Source organism: Aspergillus nidulans, chromosome II (genome assembly GCF_000011425.1).
Source record: "Aspergillus nidulans FGSC A4 chromosome II".
Lineage (NCBI taxonomy): Eukaryota > Fungi > Ascomycota > Eurotiomycetes > Eurotiales > Aspergillaceae > Aspergillus > Aspergillus nidulans.
In genome coordinates this window covers 2,117,562-2,132,344 of record NC_066258.1, presented here as the reverse complement: position 1 = coordinate 2,132,344, position 14,783 = coordinate 2,117,562, and the positions used below count along the sequence as shown (strand labels likewise).

Sequence of the window (14,783 nt, the reverse complement as noted above, 5' to 3'; positions counted from 1 at the left end):
ACAATGAACATTGGTAATAAGTAGTATCAATATATAAACTTAAGGTATCCATTAAATAACCAGATAAATCAATTACTTCCTCCCCTCCACCATAATAATATGGTATCCGTACCCAGTCTTTGCCTCCCCAATCTTCGGGTTCCCAGTCGTACTCTGCTCCAGCGAGAAAGCAACCTCCTCGAACGGAAGCTCTAGCTCGCCCTTGCTCTTCCACCCTAGGGAGCCGCCTGTAGTCAAACGGGCGTATAAGTACTTGCTTGCGCTTGTAGATAGACACGGAAATGCAAAAAGGCGAATGAGAGGGAAAGTACTTACCCTGCCTGGCTTTGTCCTCTGAATACTCTCTCGCAACCTCATCGAACTTCGCCCCGTTACGAATCTTCTCGAGGGCTTCTTCTTTCTTGGAGAACTTCTCGCACTGGTGAATTCCTTGTCAGCTGTCTCGCACGACGGCACAGAGGCAGAATGTAGAGTGATGCTATGAGTTTAATCATAGCGGAAGAAGATCAACAGAGCTGAGAATCTTGCTAGATGCCGCCAGATAGTTAGGTGGGAGTCTCTGCAACGGCGTTATGTATATACCGTATAACGCCTTCGAGCCTGATCTGCCTACCTATCCACCGTTCGGAGCATGACACCGGTCGCCACAGAGTAGAACCATTGGGAAAAGAGAGACGAGAGTGAGAGAGTTACATACAAGAATATGCCGAACGTTCACGGACTGGGCTCCCTTCATCTTGCCCTTGCTATCGTCCTTGGCGTCACCAGCCTTGGCCTTGGATTTTTTGTCGCCGCCGCCGCTGTTTTTGGCGTTGCCTTTGCCCATGGTGAAGAGGACGAGGGTAGGGGATCAGGAACTTATAAGGGAGCTTGTGCAGAGCTTGTCCAGGGATCTTTGAAGACTAAATGAGCTTGAGACTGAGCTGCTGTGAGATTGAGGACTGACTAGTCCATGTGCTTGCTGGTGGGGTAGTGGGGAGAAAGACAGCAAACCAAGTCAAACGAATGTTGGCTGGGGCTTGATGTCTGAAGGGCTGAGGCGGATTGGAAACGAGTGTTAGTCCTTACTATCACTGCATCTGGAGTAATATATATACTAGTAGGCATTTCTTTTTCCTTCTCCCATGCTGTTGCTCCTCTTTCCCAGCATTGCGGAATCAAGCCCATTAATATGAGATTTATTAGTATTGAGAAAGCAATGATTGCCACGTTGAAACCCAAGCACGCCTATCTAAAATGAGGAGTGACTGCATCAACAAAAACTCTGGAAGTGGTCTTCCGGCGCGCCCTGATGCTCTGATATGCTCTGATGCGATCTGATGCATCACCCTGCACCCGCTGGACGCGCCCCGATAGGCTGGTTCCCGTTGGCAGTCTTCTAGTTTGAGATCTGGAGTCGGCGTATTAGTGACCTAGTCTCCAATCGATTCCTTACCAAGCTACACACGGGCGCCGGGAAGGATATGGCGCAGTCAGTGAGTATGGATCTGGAGGCGGCCCGCATTCAACGGCTGCCCGGCGAGGCGTTCTACATCCCGGATTTTGTGGATGAAGAGGAGGAGGAGAGGCTTTTGGCGAAGGTATGTATGCTTCCAATTGGCACTCGTACTTCTGTTCTATACCGGGACAACCTAATCAAAATATCGATCTATGCATCCCTCTCACGTCCACAGAACCCGTCCTCCGCAGCTGATGGCTGTTCCAACCCCTCCTACCTGCTTGCTATCAGGCCACCCACACTCACTCCACATCATATCTCTACCAACTAAACACCTACTAACTCCGTTAGATATCATCCGCTCCCCTGCCAGTTTGGAAACATCTCTCCCACCGACGTCTACAGACCTACCCATCCGCTCTAACCGCCACAAACACGCTGCTCTCCTCGCCCCTCCCGCCCTGGCTCACAACAACACCGCCTATCGTCGAGCGCTTCAGAGCCCTGCACCTCTTCGATGACTCGCCACACAAAGGTCCCAACCATGTTCTCGTCAACGAGTACAACCCAGGCCAGGGCATCATGCCGCATGAGGACGGCGCTGCGTATCATCCGCTCGTGGCGACAGTGAGTTTGGGGGGTGTTGTGGTGCTCGATTTGTATGAGAAGAACAACAACCTCAGCTCTGGCACCAGGGATGATGCGGCTGACAAAGGGAATGGAGGGGGGCGGACTCGGCAGCCGAAATATCGGATTTTACAGGAGAGGCGCAGTCTGCTTGTTACTAAGGGTAGCATCTACAGGGATTATTTGCACGGGATTGCGGAGCGGCACAAAGAAGCAAACCTGGGACAGGATTCCATCTGTAACTGGGAGCAGCTGGGTAATGTGGAGCAGTTCGCCAAAGGGTGGTGTGAGAGGGGGACCAGGGTGAGTTTGACGTATCGTGATGTGCTCAAAGTTGCCAGAGTGGGCAATACAATGAAATTTTTGAATAGGCATTAATATCGGGCGGACAACGGAGATCAATCATTTTGTCGGACTAGATACGAAGCCTAGTATATCAACGGGATCATATTCCACTTTCCCTGGACAGCGGACTCGCCAAACTTTTGCCTGTACCATTGCCGGGTTGTTGATGCTGTTATGCCTAAATTGACTGCGACGAAAAAGACTGCAGACAGTAATGTCTTGTTCATGATCTCGCCCTTCGGCGCGGCCAAATAGGCTAGGGATAGGTAGATTATGCACTCAGCCGTGTAATGCGGACACAAGATCCAATTAAACATGGGGTGAGTAGGCAGAGTGTATTTTTTCAGAGAAGACAAATAATGGTGGCAGTCGTGTTGGATACCCGATGCAATGAGGAAAATGGGAAGACTCAAAAGCGTGCGTCCAGAGAAGCGGCTCGTCAGATCAAAGTCGTCGAGACTCAATTGATGAGTGAGAACCGTCCCTGTGGTACCAATCAGCAGATGTCTTGGGTCTGATAAGATTCCAAACAGACCTGCTCCCTCGATCCAGACCGCAACGGCTACAGCCAGGTAGAACCCGAGACCTGCGAACCAATGAACGAACCACATTGTGGATGACGATGGCTTGGAGAAGCTAAGACACTCATGTAGCCGTCTCAGCCCTTGGGTCAACAGCAAGCCCCAACACAGCATGACCTGGTTTATTGAGATTGCTTGGTCCAAGTGTTCTGGCCGGATTCGAGCTGCGATGGCCTGGAACGCGCGCCCGTGAGACAGCAGCTGCAGAGCCCAGAAAATTGACGATAGAACCAAGATGACGTAAAACTGGGTGAAGTAGCTGTGAGGGACTCGCAGCGCAGCGGCGTAATCAAGGGCGCGTGTTACCGCGGACACGCTCGCGGGCGCGGCTGAGGTCGATTTCGAGGCCGAGGTCGAGGTTGCGGACGTCTCTGACTCGGCTGCAGCTTTTGTCGCACGAGCACCATAGGGGATAAACCGCGACCGAAGTGAATCTGGCAGACTAACAGAGAAGATCTGGGGAATTTAGTTCTCGTCCATTCTAGAAGAAAATCGCCGACGATGCCGTGCAGCTCATACCGTACAAGCTGCGAAGATGAAGAAGGCTCGGAGTGCATCGACAGCATCCATGTTTGCTGTGGAGAGAGCAGAATCGACGAGGCGTAAGATACAGTCCATTTTCTTTATCCCTACTCTCTCAAAGAACTGCGATCAAAGTTGCGATAATTGCCAGGTTAGTGCCAACAATTGTGGTGGTAAAAATGACCATCAAGACCAGGGTCCCAGTTACGAATGACTTGGTCTGAGGTTTGATTACGATACGCCGCAAGCGAGGTTTCGCAACTTGAGCATCACGTCGGACACATCATTTCTTCCCATGAACTGAACAAAGAGTGCCCATTGTCAGCATGCTGAAAAGTGAAATATTGAACCCACGGTTAAGATCAGTTGGATGACTGCATAATGGTGCTACGGCTTCTGTTCAGGTCGAGACTGGGTTCTCATGCTTCCCCTCATTTCCTGCCTGATGTCCCGTGACTGACGTCTGGAGATGGCAATTTTTAGGTCGATCGGAAAATCAGCGTGAAAGGGAAAAGGGGGCCAACTTGGAAATTGAAGGGCGGGGCGATAAGCTGAGAGGGCATCGAGCTGTGAGGCCCGTGGCTGGCTCAAGTGGGCCTGTTCAGGATGCAGGCTCGTCTTAAGCCGCAAACGGGAAAGAGCGATGGCGCAGTTGCCTTCCATTGGTCAATATGTAGATGCCTAGCATGGCGGGCATCCAGGGAACCCCCTGAAGGCCGGGAGGGTGGCCGATGAGTGGTGCACCAGAAAAGAAGATCGCTGTCGAGTCTCTGATTCACTGATGATTCATCCGCCACTTAGTTTCATCCGAGTGCCGGCATCCCCGCTTGGTTTGGGCCTTTGCGCATCGCAGAATCATCGATAGAGATTTATTTTGACTGCCACACCGTACTCAGAAGTTTCGCCGGTCTGAAAACTGCAGGCGATGTGGTACCGTAGCCTTGCAAGAGCAGCAGGAGATCTCCCGTTTTCGAGCGATGGTCACCGAGACCAAAGATTTATTGCCTCGAAGATGCGAGCTAAAGGATGGTTTGATTTTGGTTGAAGAGACGGTATCATCATGATGCGACAAGCAAAACTACCGGCAAAGCAGGGCAATCCGCCCCAACGCCATCAGGAGTGGCCAAATCCTGGATTAACGGAATCTGCCATGATTCCCACGAATATCAATATCGCGCAGACACGGAAAGCGAAAGCCTCTGTGATGATGGCAGTAACCGAATTCGATACCTAATAATTACGACGGCCGGGCTCGCAAAGTAGTAGTGTGGCCTCAAAGCTCAGGCTGCCGCTCTGCCACCCACCCAAAGTAGTTTCACACCATAGACCAGCAGACCCAGTCCAGAGACTAGAGTCGCTGCTAAGAGTCCCAGTTCCAGTCCTTGGTCTCTGTTTCGTTTCCTCTGCACTCTCCATTCCTTCCCTCCTTTCCAATTCTCCCAAAACACACACTCTCCTCCCAACACTGTCCACCTTGTTTCGCCCTTGTCCTTATCTAATAACCCTCTACTCATCTTACGCTCTCACGACAACTCTTCCGATTCTCATCCGACCGCTTGCCACTCTTCATCCACCTACAACAGATCCGATAGCTGCGTGTACTCGAAGAACCCTGAGCCGACCGGGTCTCATCTTCTTTACCTCTTTTAAACTTCCTTTTCCACAGTCACCATTCATCCCACACTCTTTGCCCAGTCCTCACCGTCTCTACCGAGCGTGGTTGACCACCGACTTCCGCGCCCAACCGCTGGTGTCCTTGGTCCCCAAGTCACTCTGTCCGTTACGGCCTCCGAAAATGTCGAGCAGAACTTCAAGAAGTCGAGTGTTACCGCTATGAGTGATGTTGACACTGCCCCTTCGCTGCCGGCTGTCCTGGATCCCGGAAAACAGAACGCGTTTGCAGTCAAGGCGAACAATCAGCCTGCCTTGAGGCCTTCTCCCAGGAGATCGTCGCTTTCGCCACCTTCCCAGAATGAAAATGTTCCTGCAAAGGGGTTAGATTCTGTTGCTGGTGACAAGGAAGGGCCACCAAGCCCCAAGGCTGATTCGGAGGCAGAAACTATAATTCAATCGGGTCGCGAGTCCCTGTCACCAGAGAAAAGACGAAAGTTCATCAAGCATGAACCGAAACGACGTGATGGTGATGCGAATGATCGTGATGGGGAAAATGAACTGCCGTCAAGTGATGTCCAGGTGAGGAAGAGCAAGCCTGCGGATTATAGCCATGATGTTAGCGACCGTGAACAGCGCCAGCTGAGCCCTCAATGGAGAGACGGATCACCGCCTATTGTGAAGCTAGAAAAGTCCGACGATGCCCGATCGGTCTCGAGCAGGTCAGAAACCATGAGGACTTCGAGAAAGCGGAGTTTGAGTGAGAGCGTCAATGGCGATTCGGATGTTCCACGACCAGCACGTCATAGGGACTCACCGGTTCGGAGCCAGGAGGAACATATCCTTAGTAATGGTGTCAACTTCACGCGGCCGGCTTCTACGGATCGTTCGGTGTCGCCTGTTCGCCGAGCTCACAAGCGAACGGCTTCTGGCCAGCAGCTCACAAATGGAAAAAAGAAGAAGGCCCCCGCAGCTTTCGCTACTGGGTTTCGAAGGCAAAGCTCCGAGGATCGCCAATCAGTGTCATCCGCAAATGGATCTCCGATGCCGAATGCTTATGCTCGAAAGATTGCTTCTGCCGACGGAGCTTCAGCGTCCCCGGCCAGACACACTAATTATAAGAAGATACGCGATCAGAATGGCAGAACCCGCCTGGCGCGTGCTTGCGCGGCTCAGGAATTGGATCAGGTTAAGCAGCGGTATATGGAACGTCCAGAGGATTTGAACGTTCCTGACAATGCGGGAAATACACCTTTACAAATAGCGGCCCTAGAGGGTTGTGCACCGATTGTCGAATTCCTGATCGCTGCAGGATGTGAAGTTGAAACTTGCAACATCGACAAAGACACTCCATTGATTGATGCGGCGGAAAATGGTCATGAGGATGTGGTGAAGATTCTCTTGGCTGCTGGAGCGAACCCACGAGCTGTTAACTCACAAGGCAATGAGCCAAGTGATCTTGTCCCCGATGACTGCGATGAGATCCGGCAACTGTTGGAGAAAGCAAAAGCCCAGCGAAGGCCAGCAAACAGGCGTTCGGAAGAGACAAGCGTACCGCCAAATCGCGATTCGTCCTCGCGACGAATCTCAGGCGCCAGCCCACGCGAGTCCCCCCCAGCTAGTGGCCAACGCAGCCCTCCGTATCCCAGCACAATGGCGACAAAGCGAAAGAGCGTAAGGAGTGAAGCCACGAGAAACGATCTGCTGTGGACCAAGGCTACTCCGGAAAATCTTCAGGCATTTGCTGCGAAAGGTGACATTATGGGTGTCGCGAATATTCTTAACGTAGGACAAAAGGCAGACCCAGAGTCGATGATAGCTGCTGCTAAAGGTGGCCATGATGAGGTATTGTCCCTTCTTCTTGGTATGGGCGACGCGGATCCTGATCCCGCCCCAATATCTTCTATGAAGACCGGACATAACACTCCGATGCTTGCCGCAATTGGTCGTGGAAATCTCGCTGTTATCAAGCTTTTTCTGGATCAGAAAGGCTTCAACCCAACTCGCCGACTTTGTGATGGCATGACCTATTATGAGCTATCTAGGAAGCGCAGGGCAGACAATTGGGAGGAAGAATATGATACACTCAAAGAGGCATACGACAAATATATCAAGAACAAAAAGCAACGCAGATCTGATCACCTATCACCGCGTCGAACACGAGATAAGGAGAAGGATAGCAAGCGCTCTACCCGCAGGGAGTCTCCTTCGCCCGCTAGGTCAAGGCAAAACGGTAGTCCCGGCCCGCGTGATAAGGACTCAGCAGCCATGCCAAGAGAAAAGAAGGGGATTGCTCAACCGAGGGATAAGGCAGGTTCCGGCATACATCGTCCGAAGCATCTACATCAAGACATGGATACGGTCCGGTCCGAACCGTCCAGGCAGAAGGCGGTGTCGACGGTTAAGGATAGCGATCCGAACAGGGGCGAAGACGTAATCAAGAGAAGACGCCTCATCGCGGGACGACCGCCCCAGGATAGGGAGCGCAAGGTGCCTAGTTTACCCTCATCAGATTCAACGTCCAGCCGTGAGGACGGTGTCAAACCTCGTCCGGACCGTTCTTCTGAGCCGACGTCTAAAACTTCACAACTTAAGCGAGGACGTAGCAGCGCTAGCCCTGAGCGACCTCGTTCTCGCGGGACTGGGGCTGATAGTAATAACCGTGATATGCTGAAGAAGAAGAGAAGAGTTTTGTCCGAGGAAGGGGCGCCGAATGTTACTAATGGAGCTTTAAAGGGACATTACACTGTCGCAGTTGATGATGTCAAGTCGCCTCCTCGACAAAAGCTTGGCATCAGCGCCAGTGATTCCAAAAGTGATCGTTCGCAGGATTCACGTTTTGTGTCCCCTAAGGAACAAAACTTGGTAAAAGAAGAGCGGGAAAAACAGGAAACGCACGGATTGGTTGGTATTCCTATGGAAGAGGCCAAGGTAGTTGAAGTGGACAAAGAATCTCCCCCGCCGATACATCAAGTGCTTGATCGAAGCGAACCTAATGGCGATACCGAGACCGAAATCCCTCCTAGCCAGGATTCTGAGAAAAAGATGGCCAAGGAAACAGAGCAGGAGCGGCTAGCTCAAGAAGCCCGGGCTGCCGACGCGGAAAAGGCTCGCGCGCAGGAAGAAGAGGAACGAGCAGCCCGAGCGGCCTGTATAGCGCTGGAAAAGGAGGAAGAAAATAAGCGGAAAGAAGCTGAGCAGCGGCGAATTAAGCAAGCAGAGGACGAGCATCAGAAGCGCCTCGAACAGGAAAGGCAGCGGCTTGCGAAAATTCGGAGGGAGCAGGAAGCGCACGAGCAACGTCGTCGAGATGCACTTCCCAGTCGCCTTTGTATAGCAGCTAATCTTGTCGGATCCAACAACCCGCAATCACGCAGCCACACATGGTTGAAGAAATTCATGCCAGTGGTTACAGCGGAGACCAGACAGCTTGATCCTAGCTGTAGTGCAGACGTTGCAAATGAGCGATGGGTTCCAAACTATCTCGTTGCTCCGCTGCTAGCTACCAACGACCTCCAGTTGTCCCAGTATTCCAGTTGGGAGAAGCGCCACGTAACACCTACGCAAAGGATGAATTTGTGGCGGGTTACACGGCGAATGCTCGTGCAGGCGGACGATACGGAGTTCTTGACAGCATCGTTTGGGCAGATCATGCAGAAGGATAGTGAAACTCGGAGCAAGTACTTTGATATGGATCATGTCTTCTGGGTAAAGGTACGTTTTTATGTTAATGTAGTATTTCATTCGATAACTGATTTTCGCAGCTTTCCGATTTCATGGACCTCGTCCCTCATATTCCTCATCTCCATGGGCTGGACATACAGTTTCTGAAGATGCACATCGATCGAGAACCGAGTTTCAATCCTGCCTCTCAACCATCCCTGTCAAATGGACATATTGATGGACCGCATGAGAAACCTGGACCTTACGAACAAACACTTACCAATGGCTATGCGCACAGGCGGCCAAGTACATATGTCTGATTCTGTCAGTCCGCATCACTTGTACAGGTGGACGATTTTCCTTGCATGTATGACTATGATACCTTATGTGACGCGACACACGATGAGTAGTTGGATAGACAAGCTTGCATTCTCACTTTTTGAGGCTGCACATTGAATAACATGTCTGATGAAAACTGCAAGCCTTGAGGATGAGTAATCACGTGATACAACAACACGTGACTATAACATGACTAAGTAGGGCACACGGATAGGTCTAGGCGAGGCAGAATCGCATTACCATCCCACAATTTCCAGATTCCTTCCCCATAACACCACGACTCTTCGAGGATATTCCGACATTCAAACATCGTACTAACACATCATCAAAATGGTGCGTACAGCTCATATAATGCCCTCAAACTGTCCTCAACACGCAGCTATGCGCAGTAAACGAACGCAGAAGCCGAACTAACATTTTCTCCCGCTTTTCAGTCGGACGGAGAAGAGACCCAATCCAACCCCCCCGTCGCCGCTGAGGAGGTCGAGGTTCCTGCCGAGTCTGGCGCCGGCGGTCAGATGTCTGTCCTCGATGCTCTCAAGGGTGTCCTTCGCATTGCCCTGATCCACGACGGTCTTGCCCGTGGTCTCCGCGAGGCCGCTAAGGCCCTCGACCGCCGTCAGGCCCACATGTGTGTTCTCAACGAGGGCTGCGAGGAGGAGGCCTACAAGAAGCTCGTTGTCGCTCTCTGCTCTGAGCACAAGATCCCTCTCATCAAGGTTCCCGATGGAAAGATGCTCGGCGAGTGGGTTGGCCTCTGTACGTACCTCGAACCCCCAAAAAACAACTACCAAAGGACCCTGGAGGAATTGCAGAAGTTCACTATAGGACGAATGCTAACAGTTATTTACTTAACAGGCCAGCTTGACCGTGAGGGTAACGCGCGCAAGGTTGTCAACTGCTCTTGCGTTGTTGTTAAGGACTGGGGTGAGGAGAGCCAGGAGCGTTCTGTTCTCCTCAACTACTTCCAGACTGAGCAGTAAATTGTCTCTATCCCGCGACAACAGCTTAAGGTTCAGATTGATGTGATGTGATATGGATGCGCTGGAGGGATTTAACTATCTGTCTGCTGGCGAGGATATTCACAGGCCCCGTCTGTCTTTGTGCTTTGGTACAGACCCTGACTGTTGGGATTGAGATCTATCTATTTATTGATGTCGGAAAATGAAAAAATAAAGAACAAGGATTGACAAGTTCCGTGCTCTCTCTACGTAATTGGCCCAATGGAATGGTAAATTTGCAACTGTGATTTACGCGATAATAGTTCTATACATCAGTATAGATAGTAAACTAGTGACTTTGGCTTGAGGAAGTCCGCTAGATAATCTCGAAAGACTATACACAGATAATCGTAAATTGACAACACCAGGTATGCAGATGTATCTTGTGGAATTACAACCGAACGCCTAGCGAAAGGAAAGAAGCAAGCTCAAGCGCGACCACAATATTATTGAATGAAAAGCCAACTACCGGAAGCTATACGAGGGTCGGGTCATCATCTTCGTTTCTGGTTTCAACGACAATTGCTGATACGGTGAGCTGCCGGGGTCGTAATATAGTCCTTCAATATTGCCGGTCTCGCGGTGCAAAGAAATGTAATAGAAGCCTGATATTGTGAGGCCTTGGCGTGCATCTGTAGGGGTAATGAAACATCGTTCTGGAATTTCTATTAGCTAACAAGACCGTAAATAGAGGGTTAGGACAGGAAAGTAGGGGTAATAGTACCTTTCCAACGCATCAGAATCCAGCCCTTGCACAGCTCCTCCGTAATCCATTTCCTGGACACTAGATTTCGGGTCATCTCATCATCGGTTAGATCCTTGAACGGCTGCAATTCTCGCCAGTACGTGCTGTCGATCTCGGCATCTGCTTTAAAATTCTTCGTCTCAAGGGTGTGTGAGTTGAAGTCAATAATCTCTCCCTCAAGAAAAGTAATGATAACCGCGTTTTGCGATGGTGAAGTTTTGTCGGGGATATTGTACGCTTCCATAGTCCCCGACAGGGTCATGTCGTGAGTGTTGACATCGTGGATGGTCACTTTAACCGGCCAGTTCTCTTCCTTGCCGGTCCGTAAATTGTAGACTTGACTGGCAAAATATCTTCTTCCGTTTGTTGTCTGTATAGTGATGCGGTTTTGATCACTGCCATTGACTATCATTGGGTCGTTGGAGGATGAACTGGGCCCTTGCTGAGGAAGGATGACGCTGGCGCTGCTAGCGGCTCTTTGGAACCCGGAGAAGGTCATGCCCGGGCGAAGCCATGAGCACTCTGGTGGGGGGCATAATGAGGAAGTGTCTAGTATAAAGTCGTCCTCGTCCCAGGAAATAAGGTCTAATTGGACAAATCCGCCATCGGTCGCGGACCTCAAGCTTTCCTCAAACGAACTTGAATAGCGTAACCGATCGAGATAACGAATAGTTTCTTTCAGTCTCGGGCTGGGAGGGTTTTCTAGGTGCAACTGTCGGTGGGCGCTGACCCGCGAGCGAAGGTCACTATATGTTAGAGGTCGATGTGGCTCGCTGCGGCCGCTGGGAAGGAATCGCCACGCCCGGGAGGTGACTGCACTTGATCGAGGCTCCTCCGTACGTTCGAAAAGGTAATCATGCAGCGGCCGTGTCCGGGTGAAGCGGGGCTGACGAGGTATTGACTGTGGTTGTGTTTCTGCGGTAGATTCGTACGGTTGGTGACTATTCTCTATCGGATCGCTGGAGTTTGTCTGAGGATCGCGGCGTGCGGCACGCCGAGAGGTACTGCGTTCGGAGAGTCGACCGAGCCATGAGGAGAGTGCGTTGCTTTGTATTGGCGGATAAGGGTTATCGTCCTCGTCGTCGGACGTCGGAGCCCAGCCATAAAGTGTACGCGAATTCGATACCCGGCCTTCATAGTTTGGGAGGTTGCTGTGCATGGTACTATACCTCTCTTCGTTCGGCCCGGAACGCTGGCGACGCAAAATCGGTATGCGACGGTTTATTTCGACAGAAAGGCGCTCATCGAGTTCCATCTCAAGCCCGGACAGGATCTGTTGTCGGCGGCGAAGCTGGCGACCGAGTAAAGATGAAGAGGGACCAGGCGGAGACCGCACGCGAGATCTCAGAAAGTTCACGTTATCATTATGAGCATCGTCAAATCCAGCATGGCGGTGGCTACGATGAGAGGACGAGGTAGCAGCCAGAGGTGATCGAGAGGGGGCATCCTGTGGAGAACGACAGATAAGTACAGGCTATGATATGGCGGGAAAACAAGAGAAACCAAATGCGAAGCAGTATCCTCGAGATAATTTTCGGAAGATGGCTAAGATTGTAGGAGAACGAATGGAAAGACGTACAGTGGGCGAATTTACCGGGGGCATGATATCCGGGGTTATCGGTGCGTTCGCCGCGAAGATGCGCGGACACGGTGCGCCAGATGATAAAGCGCATGCAGTATTCTAAGGAGGAGAAGGGTAACTGATGGGCGGGAGTACGTAGATAGACTGCAAGGGAGATGGATGAAGCAAGGGGCCGGAGTGAGGCGAGCAAGAAAGAGTAGAAAGAGGATGAGGTTATCCAAGGTGGTCGGAGTGAAACCGAACTTCAACATCTGATCCTCCCACCCGAGCGCCCCAATCAGTATACAACTCACGCTATCATTTCAAATCTGAGTTATCTATATAACAGTGGCTACATTGTTCTCCGTAAATGCCGTCGTCTGCTATCTTCTGGGCGACAGTACAGCTTTAATCTTCATCCACACATCTAAATACCCTTTTAGAAATCGACAATATTCCCTGCCAATGGAACATATACCTCAATCACTTGCTCCATCGCTAGACTTGTGGACGGCAATCTCTCCGGTGTTTTCTTCCCTACACAAGCATTGACACAATCGCAAAACAGTCCCGGAAGCGTTGCCTTGAAGACCAGGATCCAAAATGGCATCAGCTGCTACGGAAGGATCTGTCTTAGAAGGTCGTGAAGATGTTCTAGCTATAATTTCTTGAAAACCTTGCCATCGCATCTCGGTAGCGGTTTGTCAATGTGGTCCGCTGGAGAAAGGCCCCCGGGTGGCGATGTCAATGAGTGTATACATTGGTCTCTAATGAGCCTCCAAGGGCATAGAACAGAGCGCTCTATGTGATCATATTCAAACGTCGCTGGCAATAACAACATATCTGACTGGAAACATAACCTTCACTACGGTCGTCAAGGTCAAGCCTACGATTCTACGAAGCACGTCGGATGACAAAGCTGCGTTATAGCTCCTCACTGGAGGCAATATTCGAGACCACTATGTGATTGTGTGGTCTGTAGTTCGAGACAAACGAGAAGAGCAATCGTCACGCAGCCCTTGACTGCATACCTTGCACATTTTTGGAGTTGTAAAGCATGGACGAGTTGTTCGCTTTTTCGTGTGCTTGGTTTTGGTTGATATGGTAGGTTCAGGGGTGGTCATATTATAGCATAGCGCTCGTCTGCGCTAGGTGTGGATTCGGTATTCTTTCAGTCTATATTTGCTTGTGCCATCTGTAGTGTATATACTCTCTATCAACTATATGTGCTGTGAATATTCTCCGTAACCTGAAGTTACAGCGCATGCGGGCTTAAGCTGCTGTCCGCGCACTATTCAACTCATCTGCCCGCCTGATACAGTCCACAATAATATTCCAGAACGCATCAATATCAACTCCGCGGGGAATGGTGACCCCAGTAGCGTGACTGGACACTACTGAACGGCCGAGCTGTCCTACCATAGCGACATCTGTTCCATGAAGTCCATCTGTAACGACGGTGACTGCAAACCGCTCGCCGTTGCGGTCATCAAACTTTAAAGCCTGCTCGGGATATCTCCTAGCGAAGTCCGGGTTAAGGGTTGAAATAACAGCGGCTACTGCAAGAGGATCATGGAGCGGAGGACCTGTTGTGAGACCAAATTCGGCTTCGTAAGTTGACGCAAAGAAGAGGAGTAGTTCGTATAGCATTTGGCGAAGGACGGTCGGAGCTGTTGAGGGGTCACCATCGCCGTGCAAAATGCGGGTTTGGACATCGCGAGAGGCGAGGACTTGGTGCGTCAGGTCTAGCGTCATCAGGAAGGTCTTGGGTGCGAGAATCTCGTTGCCGAAGATCGATTGGGCCGACTCAGGGTCGCACTATATCGCCGTCAGACTTGAGCCAACACTAGTAATCCTTCATTGAGCGATGTACGTAGATATTGAACTCCGCTAATGGAGTGACGTTCCCGACCCGGTTTTCATGCCCGACTAGTCTGCTTATTGGGGCATTCGCAAATCCATCTCCAACACCACCGCCCATTATGCTGAGACCTTTGATATGCACTGCAACTTCTGGAAAGGTCGCAAACAACAAGGCAATATTGGTCAATGTTCCCGTAGCTATGACCCATGGTGTGCCCTTGGGCTGAGCCATAAGAGCATCACGCATAGCAAGGATGGGATTTTTGTCTGTGATAGGAGGTCTGGAGGCTTTCGGAAGGAGTTCAGTTCCGTCAATGCCTGAGTCGCCTGTCCCACCATCGCGGATTAGCTTGCTGTATAAAATTGAGCGTGTTCCGTTGGCAACTGACCATGGATGTTAGGAGCATGGACTGCAGGCCTGCAAAACGGTTTTCTGGTTCCAGGATAAACAGGGATTTCGGGCCTGCCGATAGCTTCTAGCACCCTT

At 51.0% G+C, this 14,783-nt stretch overlaps 7 protein-coding genes across 7 annotated transcripts, besides 1 other annotated feature; 3 read left to right on the top strand and 4 right to left on the bottom strand.

Annotated features, from left to right (window-relative positions):
• Window positions 1–14,783: part of a sequence feature (contig 1.66 1..88283(-1)) that runs on past both edges of the window.
• On the bottom strand, window positions 73–826 carry ANIA_04069 (protein par1; the record flags this gene model as incomplete). The annotated part of the gene is made up of 3 exons (XM_656581.1): window positions 73–227; window positions 316–418; window positions 698–826. The coding sequence occupies 3 exons, from the start codon at window positions 824–826 to the stop codon at window positions 73–75; spliced, it is 387 nt and encodes a 128-aa protein (XP_661673.1).
• ANIA_04070 (uncharacterized protein) lies at window positions 1,460–2,529 on the top strand. The gene is made up of 2 exons (XM_050611335.1): window positions 1,460–1,580; window positions 1,790–2,529. The coding sequence occupies exons 1-2, from the start codon at window positions 1,464–1,466 to the stop codon at window positions 2,441–2,443; spliced, it is 771 nt and encodes a 256-aa protein (XP_050467371.1). The 5' UTR covers window positions 1,460–1,463; the 3' UTR covers window positions 2,444–2,529.
• Window positions 2,494–3,866, bottom strand: ANIA_04071 (putative 3-oxo-5-alpha-steroid 4-dehydrogenase; the record flags this gene model as incomplete). Its single annotated transcript, XM_656583.2, has 4 exons — window positions 3,638–3,866; window positions 3,511–3,612; window positions 2,946–3,447; window positions 2,494–2,894 (listed from the first exon to the last, which is right to left on the bottom strand). The coding sequence occupies exons 1-4, from the start codon at window positions 3,698–3,700 to the stop codon at window positions 2,494–2,496; spliced, it is 1,068 nt and encodes a 355-aa protein (XP_661675.2). The 5' UTR covers window positions 3,701–3,866.
• Window positions 5,100–9,107, top strand: ANIA_04072 (putative histone deacetylase complex subunit (Hos4); the record flags this gene model as incomplete). Its single annotated transcript, XM_656584.2, has 2 exons — window positions 5,100–8,838; window positions 8,889–9,107. Exons 1-2 carry the CDS (start codon window positions 5,347–5,349, stop codon window positions 9,105–9,107), a joined length of 3,711 nt encoding a protein of 1,236 aa, XP_661676.2. The 5' UTR covers window positions 5,100–5,346.
• On the top strand, window positions 9,383–10,109 carry ANIA_04073 (ribosomal 40S subunit protein S12; the record flags this gene model as incomplete). Its single annotated transcript, XM_656585.2, has 2 exons — window positions 9,383–9,459; window positions 9,561–10,109. The coding sequence occupies exons 1-2, from the start codon at window positions 9,457–9,459 to the stop codon at window positions 10,107–10,109; spliced, it is 552 nt and encodes a 183-aa protein (XP_661677.1). The 5' UTR covers window positions 9,383–9,456.
• ANIA_04074 (GID4/VID24 family protein) lies at window positions 10,593–12,475 on the bottom strand (the record flags this gene model as incomplete). Its single annotated transcript, XM_656586.1, has 3 exons — window positions 10,593–10,759; window positions 10,852–12,319; window positions 12,452–12,475. 3 exons carry the CDS (start codon window positions 12,473–12,475, stop codon window positions 10,593–10,595), a joined length of 1,659 nt encoding a protein of 552 aa, XP_661678.1.
• On the bottom strand, window positions 13,619–14,188 carry ANIA_04075 (trifunctional uridine nucleosidase/nicotinamide riboside hydrolase/nicotinic acid riboside hydrolase; the record flags this gene model as incomplete). Its single annotated transcript, XM_656587.2, has 1 exon — window positions 13,619–14,188. The coding sequence occupies one exon, from the start codon at window positions 14,186–14,188 to the stop codon at window positions 13,706–13,708; it is 483 nt and encodes a 160-aa protein (XP_661679.2). The 3' UTR covers window positions 13,619–13,705.

Bases quoted from the DNA above. Each gene is read 5' to 3' on its own strand.
- ANIA_04070 (XM_050611335.1), top strand. From the start codon at position 1,464: ATGGCGCAGTCAGTGAGTATGGATCTGGAGGCGGCCCGCATTCAACGG. The intron at 1,581-1,789 runs GTATGTATGCTT...TAACTCCGTTAG, and splicing joins AGGAGAGGCTTTTGGCGAAG to ATATCATCCGCTCCCCTGCC.